Source organism: Macaca mulatta, chromosome 1 (genome assembly GCF_049350105.2).
Source record: "Macaca mulatta isolate MMU2019108-1 chromosome 1, T2T-MMU8v2.0, whole genome shotgun sequence".
Lineage (NCBI taxonomy): Eukaryota > Metazoa > Chordata > Mammalia > Primates > Cercopithecidae > Macaca > Macaca mulatta.
The window spans coordinates 148,610,325-148,626,782 of record NC_133406.1 but is presented as its reverse complement, the minus strand read 5'-3'; the positions used below and the strand labels follow the sequence as shown (position 1 = coordinate 148,626,782).

The 16,458-nt window shown below is 41.3% G+C and overlaps 1 protein-coding gene across 2 annotated transcripts in view; it reads right to left on the bottom strand.

Annotated features, from left to right (window-relative positions):
- The window catches only part of TGFBR3 (transforming growth factor beta receptor 3), a 206,181-nt gene that overhangs the window by 11,885 nt on the left and 177,838 nt on the right, over positions 1 to 16,458 (bottom strand). For both annotated transcript variants that reach the window (XM_001098281.4, XM_015144723.3), the window contains exons 15-16: positions 6,795 to 6,836; positions 4,328 to 4,435 (exon numbers count right to left, since the gene is read on the bottom strand). In XM_001098281.4, coding sequence (XP_001098281.3) covers positions 4,328 to 4,435; positions 6,795 to 6,836 — 150 coding nt within the window. The remainder of the gene's footprint in view (positions 1 to 4,327; positions 4,436 to 6,794; positions 6,837 to 16,458) is intronic.

The window sequence follows — 16,458 nt, the reverse complement described above, 5'->3', positions numbered from 1 at the left end:
AAGATTGCGCCACTGCACTCCAGCCTGGGTGACAGAGTAAGACTCCATCTCAAAAAAAAAAAAAAGAAAAGAAAAGAAAATTAAGCTAATGGGGTAGGGTGGGGAAAGATAATAATTCTAGGGAAAATTAAAAGTCATGCAGGATATTATACATGAGTTAACTGTGATTAGCATTTAGGTAGTCATAATAATGTAAACAGTAAATGCTGATCTAACCAAAATGTCAGCATATTTCTATTAAGAGGATGGCGGGGGAAGGGGACATTTTCCATAACAGGGGGTCTACAAAAAAGGTCTAAACCTGCAAAGTCAAAAAGCAGCAATATACTCGTGGTATTTAGAAGTATGGATTAACATCCAAAAGGATGAGCTAAGTGTCAAAAAGAATGCTCTGGGGAGTGAGTTAAGAAGGTGGGGCAGTAGGGGTTTGATTTTTTTCATAACAAGTCTTGTAGGATTATTTCAACCTTTAAGCTACTTGCATGTACTACTTTAATAAAGCTAAAATGTTTTACTAGAAAATAAAAATAAAAGCATTTGTTCCTCCCTTCAAGAAAAAACCAGATATGATTTTGCATGTGATTTTAGGGACTTCATGGACTAGAACTTAGGGATCCCTGAACTAGGTAGGGTCCCTAGGAGCATGAAGATTCTATGGTTCCAGCACCATTTCAGCCCCCAAGCACCCCTCCTCTCTACAGCATCTTAGGAGAGAGTGTAAGTTTTAGGAATGGAGTTTTCCAAACAGAATTAATCCAGCCTCAAGGGAATATCTCTTATTGTGCCCAGAGTTGTCCTATGATAAAGCGGGAACCCCGTCTTTGTAGGCTAACACACATTCCAGGTATGTAAGTAGATATCCACAATCCAAATTTGTGACTTGGTTTTGTGCTCTGTGCTGCACATGGAATGGAAAGCGTAAACAAAGGGAAAGTCATTCAAATTAAGGATTGTTTTTCACACAGAGGCAGATGCTATCTGAACCCCCAAATACAGCATATACGATCTGTGAGTTCCACAGCTTCAATTATTGTTGAAATTGAATGGACTGAGGTAGTATTTGTATCGTAGCTCTCCCCATTGCCCACTGCATTATAATCTTCCTTATTAATCTAAATTGCTGCTAGCTGACCCAGGTAAGAAACTGAAGGGGCCGGGCGCGGTGGCTCAAGCCTGTAATCCCAGCACTTTGGGAGGCCGAGGCGGGCGGATCACAAGGTCAGGAGATCGAGACCACAGTGAAACCCCGTCTCTACTAAAAATACAAAAAATTAGCCGGGCGCGGTGGCGGGCGCCTGTAGTCCCAGCTACTCAGGAGGCTGAGGCAGGAGAATGGCGGGAACCCGGGAGGCGGAGCTTGCAGTGAGCCGAGATCACGCCACTGCACTCCAGCCTGGGCAACAGCGTGAGACTCCGTCTCAAAAAAAAAAAAAAAAAAAAAAAAGAAACTGAAGGGGTTCCAGAAAAGAACTATCATGTGGTACTGAAGTGAGTCTTCTTCATGCTTGTGTGATGCTCGTATTCCTCAAGAGCAATCTATAAAATGAACCAGAGGCTACAGTTTTTAATAAAAAGTAATTTTGAAGCTGTCTCATAAGTCATGTGAAAGGATTTTAAGCCCAAATGACAGTGTCTATAAACCTTTTACCTTCTGAATCAGTGTTATTCATTTTGCTGGAAAGCATCACAGGAGGGAGGTCTTTGGTTTCATTTTTCTTAAATTTACTTACAAACCTATTTCTACATGAACAGTACTTTAAAGGCCCTCCTGAAGTCTCTGGCTTAGGGGAAAAAGGATCAGTAACAGCAGACTTCCAAATTCAATGAGCATGAATACATGCCATACAACCAAGCTTTGCTTTTTGTCAGGTTTGTGTGCTTGCCTGTGGGTAACAGTCTGGATTACTGGGGGGATTTCAGTGGGGTGTGTTCCAGTAGTGAGTGTCATTTGGTTGCCCTATATTCTGCCTGGACCTGGCTTCCTGGCCCAAGATTAGCTTTGAGAGTGCAGCTGTGTGACCAAGGCCAGTCAGTGGCTGAGCAGGCACATGGTAAACATCTGTGGGTGACCCAGTCTTTTTGGAGTACTTTCAAACTCATTCCCAACAGACAACATATGCTGCCGACTGCCCTAGCACCTCTCAGCCAGGCAGGAGGTTGGAAAAGTTGCAAAGAACTGTTAGCTTGAGATCTGAACATGTCAGTATTCCTGTGACAAAATTCTTACTCTAAAGTGCTGCTCTGCTAAATTCTATCTTTCTGGTCTGTTTATAAACTGTTCATGAGGAAGAATGCTCCTAAACTGATTCACAGATGGTTATATAATACTCAGAATAATGACACTGGAGTCTTATTTATTTTGAGACAACTTCTCTTTCTGTTGCTCAGGCTGGAGTGCAGTGGTGCCATCACAGCTCACTTCAGCCTCAACCTCAAGTGATCCTCCCACCTCAGGCAGCTGGGACAAGAGATGCACATTACCATGCCATGCTAGTTTTTGTGTGTTTTTGTAGAGACAGGGTTTCACTATGTTGCCCAGGCTGGTCTTGAACTCCTGGGCTCATGCGATCCTCCCGTCCCGGCCTCCCAAAATGCTAGGATTATGAGGAGTCATTTTTAAATCTTTCACATAAACATACTTCACTCAAAGTATCCTGACTAGAAACAAGCATTTGAGGACTCAAAGCCCCTCTATTAGAAAGTCTTCTACGTTTTTGCCAAGATGTTGACTTTTGGGTGAATGTCCCATGCTAGGCATGATGAGTCCATTCCTCTCCTTCTGGCATAATCTAAAATACCTCAGTCAGGACATGTGGTATTTAAAGTGAAAATTCTGATGAAAAAGAATCTGACACTTTTAACTACCCGAGGATTACTGTGTCATGCTTTTATTCTCAACAACTTGAGGTTTTGTCTAGCAATCAACAGGGTAAAGATATGACTCTTCAAAATATCTTTCGGTAGGTACTTCCTTCCCCTTTAAATCAGCCATCCTTTCAGCTTGGCCCAAGGGGAAGCCAAAGATCACGGCATTCATTGGTTTAATGGACAATTAATGAAATTCTTTTTTTTTTTTTTTTTTTTTTTTTTGAGATGGAGTCTCGCTGTGTCTCCCAGGCTGGAGTGCAGTGGCATGATCTCGGCTCACTGCAAGCTCCGCCTCCCGGGTTCACGCCATTCTCCCGCCTCAGCCTCCCAAGTAGCTGAGACTACAGGCGCCCGCCACCACGCCCGGCTAGTTTTTTGTATTTTTAGTAGAGACGGGGTTTCACCATGTTAGCCAGGATAGTCTCGATCTCCTGACCTCGTGATCCACCTGCCTCGGCCTCCCAAAGTGCTGGGATTACAGGCTTGAGCCACCGCGCCCGGCCCAATTAATGAAATTCTAAACAGAGAAGCTGGGCCTGCCACTTGCCTCTGATGGATCAATCTAGCACAGTTTACCTAGGTTCACAGTGTAAAACCACAAGGATCCAAGAACAAACAAGAACAAGACCAACTAGTTCTCTAGAGTGCCTCAAAATGCATGTCACTCCTTCCCATAGTTGTAAAGAAACTAAGAAAGAAGCAATAGCAGGGCAATCCTTTTGCTCTTTCTCCATGGCACTGAAGACTCCCTTTGCTGGCCTGCTTTCTGTATTGGGGTCAGAACAGGTTCTCTCATCAGGCCACTCTGTTTCAACCTTGGGACTGGTAGGGAGGGGCACATCTGAATTTTGAAGATTGAGGGATAATAGCTTGAAGATGAAGTGCTCTGTTTCATCACTTTTATTTTTTCAGTTCATGGAAATCTATTTAGAAAATTTAACTTTAAGAAAAACATGACAATTTAATGTTTTATCAAAGAAGACACAGCATGGGTTAAAAAAAGGTTGAGAAAATCTGGTTTAAGTCATTGATTAAGGACTCTGATGGACAGTGCTCAATACCTTCGCAGGTGTGGTAATAAAATCTTGGCTTTCTTTTTCACCTCCTCTAATTTATATGCCTATCCTTAAATCTTTGGTTTTGACAGAATGGTTTGTATTTCTGTACATTGTCTGCATTAACTTTAAACTCTTAACAACCAAGCAGCTTTATTAGCAGCTAAATTTCACCAACATCACAATTGCAATTAGCACAAACAGTTTAAACATTCCTTTTCTTTCCACTGTTTATGGCAAATTATACTTTTGTAAAACCCAATTTAGGCCAAATATGTAAATGTAAAAATAGTAGGAATGAACTTTCTCTTTCATTCGTGATTTCGTCCAACAAAACACTGAGTGTCTACTGTGTGGCAAGAACACAAGCTGTTCACCAACTCATAGTCAACAGTCACACTAACCTGTGTGAGAATAGATGTACCACAAGGCCCCTGTCAGGAGTGCTCCGATCACAAAGGCTGCAAACGCAATGCCCATCACGGTTAGGGTGTCCAGACCATGGAAAATTGCTATAAAGGAGAGAAACCGATACACACAACTTTTCGGTTAGTCTGCATCATACATTGCAATTTTATATTTGTTTCACAAGCACTGTCATAAAGGTTGAGCACTAATAAAATCTGAGAATGCAATGAAGATTCCAATAAAATACACTGTATTTTGTAACTTGCCATTTTTTTTTTCAAAGGAGAAATAAAACGATCAGGTTTTCAAGGTATTCTCAGTTTGCAATTTATTTTGATCAACAAACTAACGAAAAAATCAGATTTGCAAACTCTGTAAAATCTTAAGTCTGTCATCTCATTGTCTCACTCTGAGGACCTACTATTTGAATGGAGGGTGGCTTGAAAATTCAGTTAAGATGCTTTGGAAAATAAAGTGAACTTCCATGATCAAAATCTGCCTTATTGCTGCTTATTCACTGAACACCTCCAAAAATGACACACTGCACAGAAAACACACACCTTAGAATACTTTATACACACATTTTAGTGAACATTTACAAGTATGGAAGATAACAGAAAGAAAGGAGAATATAGAGTAAAAATAAACTATTCTTGTGGATTATAACATTTCACCGATCTCATATTAAACTCTTAATCTTAACAGCTTCATATTGTGTCATTTAAAACAACGTACTTTTTAACACTTTTCCAACCGTGATCTTTCTATGAGGGGAACGGAAATACCTCCCAGTGGGGAGTGATGTCAGTTTTATGATCAGCAAAACATATAAATAGAACCAATTGTTTCTCCATTTGGCAAAGGTTTTTATATTTGAAATTAATTCCAGGCCCCAGAAATAGAACATTTCCTTTCATTTAAGAGAACTACCTTCTTTGAGTCACTTATAAAAAGTTAAAATTGGTTTCCAAGGGAGAGGAGTTTTTGGTAGAATACAATTTCTAAGGTCTCTGGGTTTTGAATGTAAGTGGGAAATACAGGATCTCCCCACCATTATCATACTATTTCTACTTTCTGCTCCAGTCAGAAGCAACTCCGGTGATCTCTATATAAATTAAATCCCTTTGCCTTTCAACTCACTGCAGTGTAAAGAAAGCTATTTTTTTACATGGAAGATTGCCATACACTCCTGTGACCTTTGAGCAGCCCAGCACTCCAAAGGCTCGGGGAAAGTATGCCATGGTAGAACAAGTCTGGAAGGATCCAAACTCCCAAGTTCTGGTCCCCACTCTTTTAGACCTGTACTCTTTGGTGTGTTCATTTAACTTCTGAAAAATGCAGATAGCTTCAGTCACCTGCTGAAGTCAGAGGGTCAACACCTGAGTGTGTAAAACGGATGAAGATCTACTAGATGGAGGAAGAGGTGGGAAGAACTCCCTGGAGGTGAGGTTGAACCAAGCCTTCAGCCTATTTAATCTAGTCCTTACAACTGATATTAGAAGATGATTTGCCTTTTCATACCCACAGATGCAAAAATTGAGCATGATTACAAGTTTTCAGTGAAACTATTCTAAATTTCCAAAGATGGATATGTGTCCATATGTGCCTCTCTTCGAGTTCATATTGTTCCATAATTAAAAAGTAATAATAATAATCCACTTAAGATAACGGTTTATGAAGCGCTTTGTGAAAGGAACTTTCCAGACTGATTGTTACATGTAGTGAAGAGTCAGCCATGGAGACTAATCCTGGGAGTCTTAGGAAAGGAAAAAAAGCACAGATTCACAAATTCTCCTCAGGAGACAACATTATCTAGAAGAGCTGTGGGTGGACAGCTGGGAAGTCCAGGTTCAAGTCCTGCCTCAATGCCAATGAGGCAGGAATATTTCTGGGTCAGCATTTTCTTCTGCATAAAACAATGAAACTGGCCTAGACAATTTCCAAGCCCTCATTCTGTAGCAATTGGTGTTGCTTTCTCTTTCATTCGTACATGCTCTTCCTGGTGCCCCCAGCCCTTGCACTACGGATTGTCTTGAAAGTATAGCAATGAGTTCCCTTAGCATTACTTCTCCGAGCAGATAAACATTGTTGATAAGACTTAAAGCAAACCGCTTCCATGGCTGTATGTGAATACTTTCAGGTCAGAACAGACATAAGCATGCAAGTCATTAACTTATCTCTCTAAATAAGTTACTACCTTCCCACTCAAGCCATACATGCCAATGGATCAACAAATTAATATTTTAAAGTGTTAAAGGTGGAAAGGGAAAAAGAAAGCAGGGATAAACAAAGGACAGAGGAAAGGAAAAAATATGAGCAAAAAGGGGAAAGGGGAAGGGGGAAGGGAGAATGAGAGCAGAAGTCTCCTTATCAAAACACAAAGTTTGGCAAATGTTCACTAACCAACTCATTCTTAGGAAAGCCCAGGAGGTTTTATTTCGAAATAGTTGCATAAAGACTTACGTGGAGAAATTGGATTTGGTTCCTTCACGCTTGGACGTTTTTCTGAAACAAAAACACAAATCAAATGTATTCTATGGAGAACCAAAATTTAAGCAAAGGGTCATCAAAGTCTCAGCAGAAACTGACACTTTTCCATTTGTTAATAAATACTTTGAGAAAGCTCGGTCAATGATCCTCTTTAGATACCAAAACTATAATGAGTTACCCAGAAATTTTAAGCATTGTACTTTGTCAACATCAATTGTATAGGCTCTCCAATTTGAAGAAAATTTGAAGGCAAACACCTAAACTTAGGGAATTTGGGTCTGACAATTTGTGTATGCGTGTCTGTGTATATCTTTTTATTTACTTACGAAAAAATCCAATACCTTTAAATACCATGCCTTTCCAGTGTAGTCTATAATATTATTCTGCTTTCAAAATACATTTATATATATTTTTTTGAGGGTCTCACTTTGTTGCTCAGGCTGGAGGGCAGTGGCGCCCTCAGCTCAGTGCAGCCTCTGCCTCCCAGGCAATCCTTCCACTTTAGCCTCCCAAGTAGCTGGAAGTACAAGCGTGTGCCACCACACCAGCTAATTTTTATATTTCTTGTAAAGACAGGATTTCACCACGTTGCCCTGGCTGGTCTCTAACTCCTGGGATCAAGCAATCCACCTGCCTCGACCCCCAAAGGCCGAGGGATTGTAGGCGTGAGCCACTGTGCTCAGCTTTCAAAATATTCTTTTAATTTAATATACACATTTTGTAAAAGTACTTTGTTCTTCTATTCTTAATGCTATTATCCTATAGTTTAACTCCCCTTCATTGCTCATCAGGATTATCACAGAGGCCCCCTTGTCTCCACCACTACCCTCCCCCCAATTATTTCCTCCTCCACATTTGCCACCAGAGTGAATATTCCAGAGCCCAGAGCTGATCATGTTATAACCCTGACTAAATCCCTTGATAACTCTCCTTCCTTTATAGGGAAAAAAAATCCAAACTCTTTAACATGGCACACAAAGTTCTCCCTTCCTTCTCTATCCTCTCTCTCCAGCCTCCTTTCCTGATAGAGTCCTTCACCCATGGTGGGCTTCCCATACTTAGTAATTTAAGCTCCCCAAATTCTCTATGCTGCTCCGTGTCATCATGCTTTGCAAGTTATCCTGAGATACCCTCCTCCCCAGATCTGCTTTGTTGGCATTTTCTCTGGGGGACCTTTGCTGAGTCTCCCACTGCTCCATCTCCATCCCAGCAGAGCTAGTCTCTCTCACCCTTGCTCATTCCATCCCTCCTCTGTTACACTTGGGCCACAATAACTCCTAGGTTTTTTTTCTCTCTCTTTCCCTTGCTCTCTCTCTTTTTTTTTTTTTTTTTTGCTGTGAGGGCAAGGTCTGGTTCCCAGTCATCTGTATATCCCCAAGGGCTCAGACTGGCATAGAATAGGTCTTCCAGAAATGTTTGGTGAAGGATGATTAAAATGTGAATGTACTTTTTGCAAATGGAGGTCACAGAGGAAACCAGCAATCAGACTATGAAGATGTTCACATGCGGTTCGCACCAGTGCCATGAGGAAGGCAGAAAAAAATTTTGTATCACTGTTTTGGAAATAAGCAGCCTGAGACTCTGATATCGTGTGACTAGAGCCCAAGGTCACAGCTGGAAAGCATCAGGGCAGAAGTTGAATCAGAATTCCAGAGTTCTGCCTAGCAGGCTAAATGACTGGTGAGCGTAGCTCTGTCCCTAGCTGGGGAAGCACTGATGAAGCAACTATTTGTGCACAGTTACTCATTATCTTCAGCAGTGAGGCTGAGACCAGCAGTTGGGATATTATGGTCCACCACCTATTTTTGTATGGCCTGTGAGCTAAGAACAGATTTTGTATTTTGAAATGATTTTTTAAAAATCAAAAAAGGTTATTTCATGACATGTGAAAATTATATGAAATTCAAATTGACTCCATAAATGAAGCTATACCTGGACACAGCTATGCTCATTTACATACTGTCTATGGCTGCTTTCATGCTGTAACAGCAGCGTTGAGTCATTGAGACAGGGATTGCATGAGCCACAAATAAAAAATAATCACTAACTGGTCCCTTACAGAAAAAGTGTGCTGAGTCCTGCTACAGACCTTGACTTTACTCTTTGGAGTTTAAAAGTGATACATGCTTAGCACCTCTCTTTTCATCTCCATTTTCATTCACTACAGAAGGAACACACACCTTGTGTCTGAATTCACAGTGAAGCAAAAAGAACTTGGGAAAATTTGACCCAAACAAGCAGCATCTGAACTGATGTCTACAAAAATAAAGAAGCTAGACAGGGGAAAAGAAAACAGAACTGTAAATTCTCAGGATTAACCATCTCCGATGGGTGGGTCAACATTCTGGCCACATGAGTTATCAATGTCTGGCTCTAGGGGAAGGAAGGCTACCGGATGAATCAGAGCCACCACAATGGAATGGTGCCCCCTGGAGTTGTGCAACATAGTGGCCCTCGAATGAGGATAGATGCAAAAGTTATACTTAAATACAATTACTAAGAAAATAAAAATGATTGTATGTTTTTACGAAAATCTAATTCAGTATGCAGAACACACACTAATTATGCTAACTACAGAAGGCACTACCCCGGGAGCTGGGTCCCATCAGCCTCATTGGCACCAATAAGAATAATGATGCCTTACATTTGTACATCTGTATGGTGTTTTGCAATAGACAAAAAGCCTTCGGCCTTCACTTACATTGTCTCATTTTAAACTCCCAAGAACTCTATGAAGGAAGGGTATCTAGACACAAACTTCTACTTTCAAGAAGTAGTATTTGATTCCCTGAACTAAGTCCAAAGGCATTTAAAGGTTGCTACAGTATGCATCATGTAAGAAATATACACACTTCTGGGAATAATTCCATCCAATCAACCACCCATGGTTAAACTTTCTCACTCAGAATCCCCAAGCGGTTGAAAAATTATGACTCTCTCCTAAGGAGACCTCACATGTAAGAGTTTAGGTTTTATAGTAAGGCCTGTGTGATGGATGGCATTGTTTTAAAATTCTTAATGGATTTCTGTTATGATCTAATCCTTTACCCCCACCCCAAATAGGGGCCTTCTCACAGAGCTAAACAGAAACAGTTGTTGTTCATTTCCCCTGGGTGAAGTCCCTTCGTGATTTCTGTGCACAAACAGTAACAAGCACAGGCTGCAGAACTGAGGTTAAAGGACTCTCTCCTTGAACTTTTCTCTTCCTGAATCCCTAAGAACCCCCGAGTATAACTAAAATGGCTTGATCTCCACCGGAACCCTATCATCGAGTTGGCATGCTGAGAGGAAAAGAGTGGACGTAACAATATTTACTTTTGGTTTAAGGATAAGATTGTATGAAAGGAATCTTTGCTATTGCTGTAAAGAGAATTGTAACAATAAAGATTTCTTTACAGAAAGGACAAACTATAATCAACGTTCTGAATTAAATCTTTTCATATACTCTGAGCAAATTTTGGTCTCTAGAACCAAAATTCCCCTCCTCAGATTGTTCAGCATGGTTTTCATAAATGGGATATTTCTGGGGTTATGCATGAGTAACTGACCACAGTTTTTGGCCTTTAGTGTTCAATTTGGTACTAGGCACCACAGGATGGAGTGGGCCCACAGTGAAGCAAGGCATCCCACTGGTACCCACATCTATTGGCATTTGGCAAAGGGAAGAATAGGGAGAGGAAGATTCCTCCTGAAAACTCAGGAGGTCTTTGTACAGGCCCCATTTAAGATAGAGTTTTTACTAACTTGACGTCACAGTAACTGAACCCTTTCTCTGGATTCTTTCAATATTTATGATATTCATTGCAACTGCCTGTTCACTTATCTGTATCCTGCCACTAGACCAGCGTGTCTCACGTGGTGGGTGATTTTTATTCCAGGGGACATTTGGAAACGTCTAGAGACATTGTGAATGGTTACAACTGGGCTGGTGGTGGGAGGGTGTTGTTACTAGCATGCAGTGGGTAGAGACCAGGGATGCTGCTTAACATCCTGTAACACACAGGCAGCCCCCCAACTACAAAGGGTATTCCAGCCCAAACACTGACTGAACTGAGATTGAGAAACTTTGCACTAGGCTGTAAAGGCCTTAAAGACAAGACAATTTGTCCACTATATACCAGCCATATCTTAGGTACTCAATAAACTTAAAAAAAAAAAAAAACCCACAAATATCATGTATATTTTACTCTTGGGTATTTCCCCAGCAATGCAACCTTCACACCATTTTCAGAGTAGCCTTTCTAAATGACCTAAGCATCAGTTTCCTGCTTGAGATCTTCTGACGGTTCTTAACTTAGAGGTACATACTGGAATATGTATGGATGAAATTAAATATCTGGGTTTCCTTCAAAACAATCCAGTGGATGACAGAAAGTGATAAAACAAGATTCACCATAAATTGGCAATTGTTGAGAGTTATTCTATTTTTGTATATATTTGAAATTTTTAAGATAAAAAGTTTTTAAAATGTAAAATACTGGCCGGGAGCGGTGGTTCACACCTGTAATCCCAGCACTTCGGGAGGCCGACGCAGGTGGATCACCTGAGGTCAGGACTTCGAGACAAGCCTGGCCAACATGGTGAAACCCTGTATCTATTAAAAATACAAAAATTTGCTGGGCATGGTGGCAGGCGCCTATAATCCCAGCTACTTGGGAGGCTGAGGCAGGAGAATCACTTGGACCTGGGAGGTGGAGGTTGCAATGAGCCAAGATTGCGCCACTGCACTCTAGCCTGGGTGACAGAGTGAAACTCCGTCTCAAAAATAAATAAATAAATAATGTAAAATACAGGATGTTAAACAAAATCTCTATGATATCCCTCCTTCCCTTCTTGGATAGAGACTGCATGCCCTGGTCTGTCAATTAAGCATTTCTACCAGCTTTCCACTCAGTTTCCCCTTACCTCGACCTCAGCTTGAGGACAAAACCTGGCTGGTCCTTTAGAGTATCTTTATTCTGGAAAGATCAAATATGTTCCAAAAAGTAATGCCTCTCTTGGATCAACTTCCAACTGACATTCACAACTTTCCCTTCCCAAAAAACCTCTAGTTTGCTGAGAGGTTGAGAGGAAGGAGAGGAAATTAACATTTACTGAGTATCCAAGATACGCAGGCATTTTTATTTTTTAAAGTTAGGTGGTTAAAATATGGAGAAAATTCAGTATCTCAAATATTTAACTTGCTAAGAATTAAATGCATCTATAGGTATATAAATCACGGCAAATTTTGGAATGATATTTTTTGCTCCTGACGTCCACATTCACACTCTTCTGTGTATGTGCACTGTTTCAGAGAAATGGTTACTCCTCCCTTTCACCATTTAAAAAAAGTCATCACCAATGTGGTGTAATCATTTTTACTGTATAAGCCCAAGTGCTCTCAAATGCTGTACAGAGTGGTCACAGAATCCAAGGCATACAGCACTAATATGCCTATACTTCAAAATTTCAGAAAATAGGGTAGGACGGCACTCCCTCAACTATTTTAAATGTTTTGTCATAAACCATAATATGCATAAACTATTTATGTTTTCTGGGCTTTTTCTGTGAGTTACTATTGAAAATTATGGAACTTCTCCTGAACTTGAATACTCTGCTAAACAGGTTACACATTTCCCAACATCTTAACCCCTTGGGTGAACAGACATTTTTCCTAAAATCTTTCATCTTCCTTTTAGTTCATAATTATTAGGGTATTTGGGGTGTTACCTTGAATACTAATGTGATATGGTGTGAAAAGGGAGAAGTGGGCCGGGTGCAGTGGCTCATGCCTGTAATCCCAGCACTTTGGGAGGCTGAGGTGGGTGGAAAATCACCTGAGGTCAGGAGTTTGAGACCAGCCTGGGCAACATGGTGAAACCCAGTCTCTACTAAAAATGCAAAAATTAGCCAGGTGTGGTGGTGGGAGCCTGTAATCCTAGCTACTAGGGAGGCTGAGGCAGAAGAAGCACTTGAATCCAGGAGATGGAGGTTGCAGTGAGCCGAGATCGTGCCACTGCACTCCAGTCTGGGTGACAGCATGAGACTTTGCCTCAAAAAAATAAAAAAATAAATAAAATAAAATAAAAAAAGAAAGCAAGAAAAGTGAGAAGTGGGGCAGGGAGAGGGGTGTGAAGACATAGATGCATATGATTCTAGTTTTCAGTAAAAACTAGAAACAACCTCCATCTGGAATAAGGCATAGGGTTTAAGAGCACAGGTTCTGGAATCACAGTGCCTGAATTTGAATCCCAGATCCACCATTTATATGCTGTGTGCCCTTGGCCAAGTTATCTCTATACAGAGGTGCTATGAGGATAAAATATAATAATCCACATAAAGCATTTAGCACAGAGCCTTGCACAAAGTAAATGCTCAACAAATGTTAGATCATCATCCTCATCTCCATCACTATCATCATCAGCTTTAAACTTTCATCTATTGTTAAAAATCTAAATAGTAAAAGAATGCTAACCCAACACTGATTCACAAAGGACTTAGAGATCAAAAGTGGCAAAGATGTGCTCAGGAAGGTTCCATTAAAAACAGTGGCCCACAGGAGGAATCCAGAAATATTTTTGTAGTCTTGATTGCCTACTTTCCTGTCCACAGAAGAAACACTGAAGTATGTCAATGCTATTGGCAGGGGTGGCCACAGAGCAGCTCTCTGCCTGGCTGTGAGGTTGCCAACCAGAGCCTTTATCTGCTGTCCCAGAAAATCCAAGTGGTGAAAAATAAGATGAACCAAACAAACGACCAGGGAGAGCTGGAGTTTTGGCATGGCCTTCAAAGAGCACCTATGTAGTAAAAGCACAGTGAAGCATCCCATTGGTTGGGAAATTTTTACCCAAAAAGTCATAGATTCTACAATAAAGGGACATAAAGCTGTCTGGCAGGAAGGACATTTGTGACCTGTTATTATTCAATTAAACCAATGCAATTAGACAAACGGTCACAGTCTCTTTTTTCTTTTTTTTTGAGACGGACTTTTGCTCTGTCCCCCAGGCTGAAGTACAGTGGTGCGATCTTGGCTTACTGCAACCTCTGCCTCCCAGGTTTAAGCAATTCTCATGCCTCAGCCTCCAGAGTAGCTGGGATTACAGGCGTGTGCCACCATGCCCGGCTAATTTTTTGTATTTTTTTTTTTTTTTTTTTAGTAGAGACAGGGTTTCACCATGTTGGCCATGGTGAACTCCTGACCTCGTGATCCACTCGCTTTGGCCTCCCAAAGTGCTGGGATTACAGGCGTGAGCCATTGCGCCCGGCCCACAGTCTCTTTTCAAATGACTATTCCAATTCACTTTGAGGCAGAAGGCACAGGCTCCAATGGTCTGCATTGAGGAGAAATGATTTAGAGTCAAAAGAAAATAAACATAAAAGGTGAGAGGAGTCACACAGAGCTGAAACCTGCCAGTACACTTACCCCAGTCAGTGCAAAGTTAGAAAGAGAATTTGCATACAGCCCCTGGGAAGCTGGCCTACAGTTTAACCTCCTCAATTTATTTAACAAACCTAAGTAATACACTTTCTTCACCCCCATGCTTCTCAACTAAAATCTAGTCTCAATTTGCAAATCTCATAAAATTGCTTTGATATTTGGCAAAACTTTCCTCTTGAACTATTATATAAGAAAACATTGAACTCTCAGTACAATTATACTAAGTTTAAATAAAAGTAATTACCTAATTTGCAACAGAAATTACTTAGAAAATACCACCAGGCTCAAAAGAAGAATAGATGAATTGCTGGAAGTTATACTGCTGCAATATTAATGCCTAATTATTGTCTGGCATGGGAAAAAGCAAGCTGCTGCCTTCAATTACTAGCAGAATTACCTCCCTCAAAATAGTTACAAGTAACAGATGGAATCCGAGGTAGCTGCTCTTATTGTTAAATTGTCAGAGACGTTTGAACCAGAGTGACTCTACCTTGAATAGGGCTGGGTAAAATGAGGCTGAGGCCTACTGGGCTGCATTCCCAGGAGGTTAGGCATTCTCAGTCACAGGATGAGAGAGGAGGTCACAAGATACAGGTCATAAAGACTCTGCTGATAAAGCAGGATGCAGTAAAGAAGCTGGCTGAAACTGGCCAAAAACCCCCAAAACCAAGATGGCAATGACAGTGACCTCTGGTTGTCCTCACTGCTCATTATACACTAATTATAATACATTACCAAGCTAAAAGACACTCCCACCAGCACCATGACAGTTTACAAATGTCATAGTAAAGCCTAGAGGTTACCCTATATGGTCTAAAAAGGGGAGGAACCCTAGTTCCAGGAATTGCCTGCCCCTTTCCAGGACAACTCATGAATTATCCACCCCTTGTTTAGCATACTATCAAGAAATAACCATAAAAATAGCAACCAGCAGTCTCTGGGGCTGCTTTGTCTATGGAGTAGCCATTCTTTTGTTTCTTTACGTCTCTAATAAACTTGCTTTCACTTTACTCTGTGGACTCATCCCCAAATTCTTTCTTGGGTGAAATCTAAGAACCCTCTGTTGGGGTCTGAATTGGGACCCCTTTCTGGTAAGGAAACCACTTCCATAGTACAAAACAGAGCCAGCTGCTTGCTGCCCAATTGTGATTACTCTGCAACACAATTTATTTCTCCTGAACCCAATAAAAAGGAACTATTTGGACCATCCATTTATATAAAGACTGGGTCTGTTATAACTTTCAAATGGCTGAAAACCAATCCATAAAAGTAAAAAAACAACAACAACAAAAATGTTGCCGAGAACATCTCATGTACATTTCACACCAACTTTAGGACAGCCAGGAAAATGAATTAAAGATTATTTTGCTTCTTTAAACAGAATAGTTGAGTATTACAACTGAAAGGACCTTCTGGAAGTCACCCAGTCCAAACCTCTCCTTTCCAGATAAAGAAAATGAAACCCAAAGAGGTGGTGGTAGGGGGCGTTCTCCAAGGTCCCACAGCCAGTTAGCAGAGAAAGCTAAAAGCAGTGCCTTAGGCTCCCAGCTCCAATCCAGTGTGCCTGCCACCTATACTCTTCTGCCATTTTGAGGGAGCACATACATTCATAGGAAGGGGGCAGATGCCACCACCAGGTATCACAATTGGAATGGCACAGCTGTTTTCACAAAGATTAATCAACCAAATAAGACACTAGACAGTACCCGCATGCCTCTGTTCTGGTAGGTCCTGCCCACTGTCCAGGGTCACCCCTGCTGCCTAGTCTTGCCAAATCCCAATCCAACACGCTCAGATCAGGAATGCCATGCCAGGGCCAACCCAAACCCTAGATCTGGTGTCAGCACCACCCAGCAGATCTTCCACCTAATGCCCAGCAACTGCAGCCAGACAGTGTGCTGGCTTTTGTCAAGGCCCTTGGTGCCCAGGTTCCTCTGTGCCCCTCAGAATGGCAAGAGGCAGCCTGTAGCTCTAACCCTGAAATATCTAATCCTGCTTGGAATCTACTTTACTCTCCCAGCCTTCTCTCGGTTTGACACCCTTAGATATCAATGTTTCTAGATGGTGACAACTGTGATTGCCTAGATATCCCATATGACATTTGGTTCCACCCCTCAGACACTGCCAGCTGCCTGGTGTGTTCTTGCTTGTTTATACCCCTTGGAGCTATGATGCAGGTCCTTGTCAGATGCTCTTTTCACCGCCCACAGGGCCTCATAT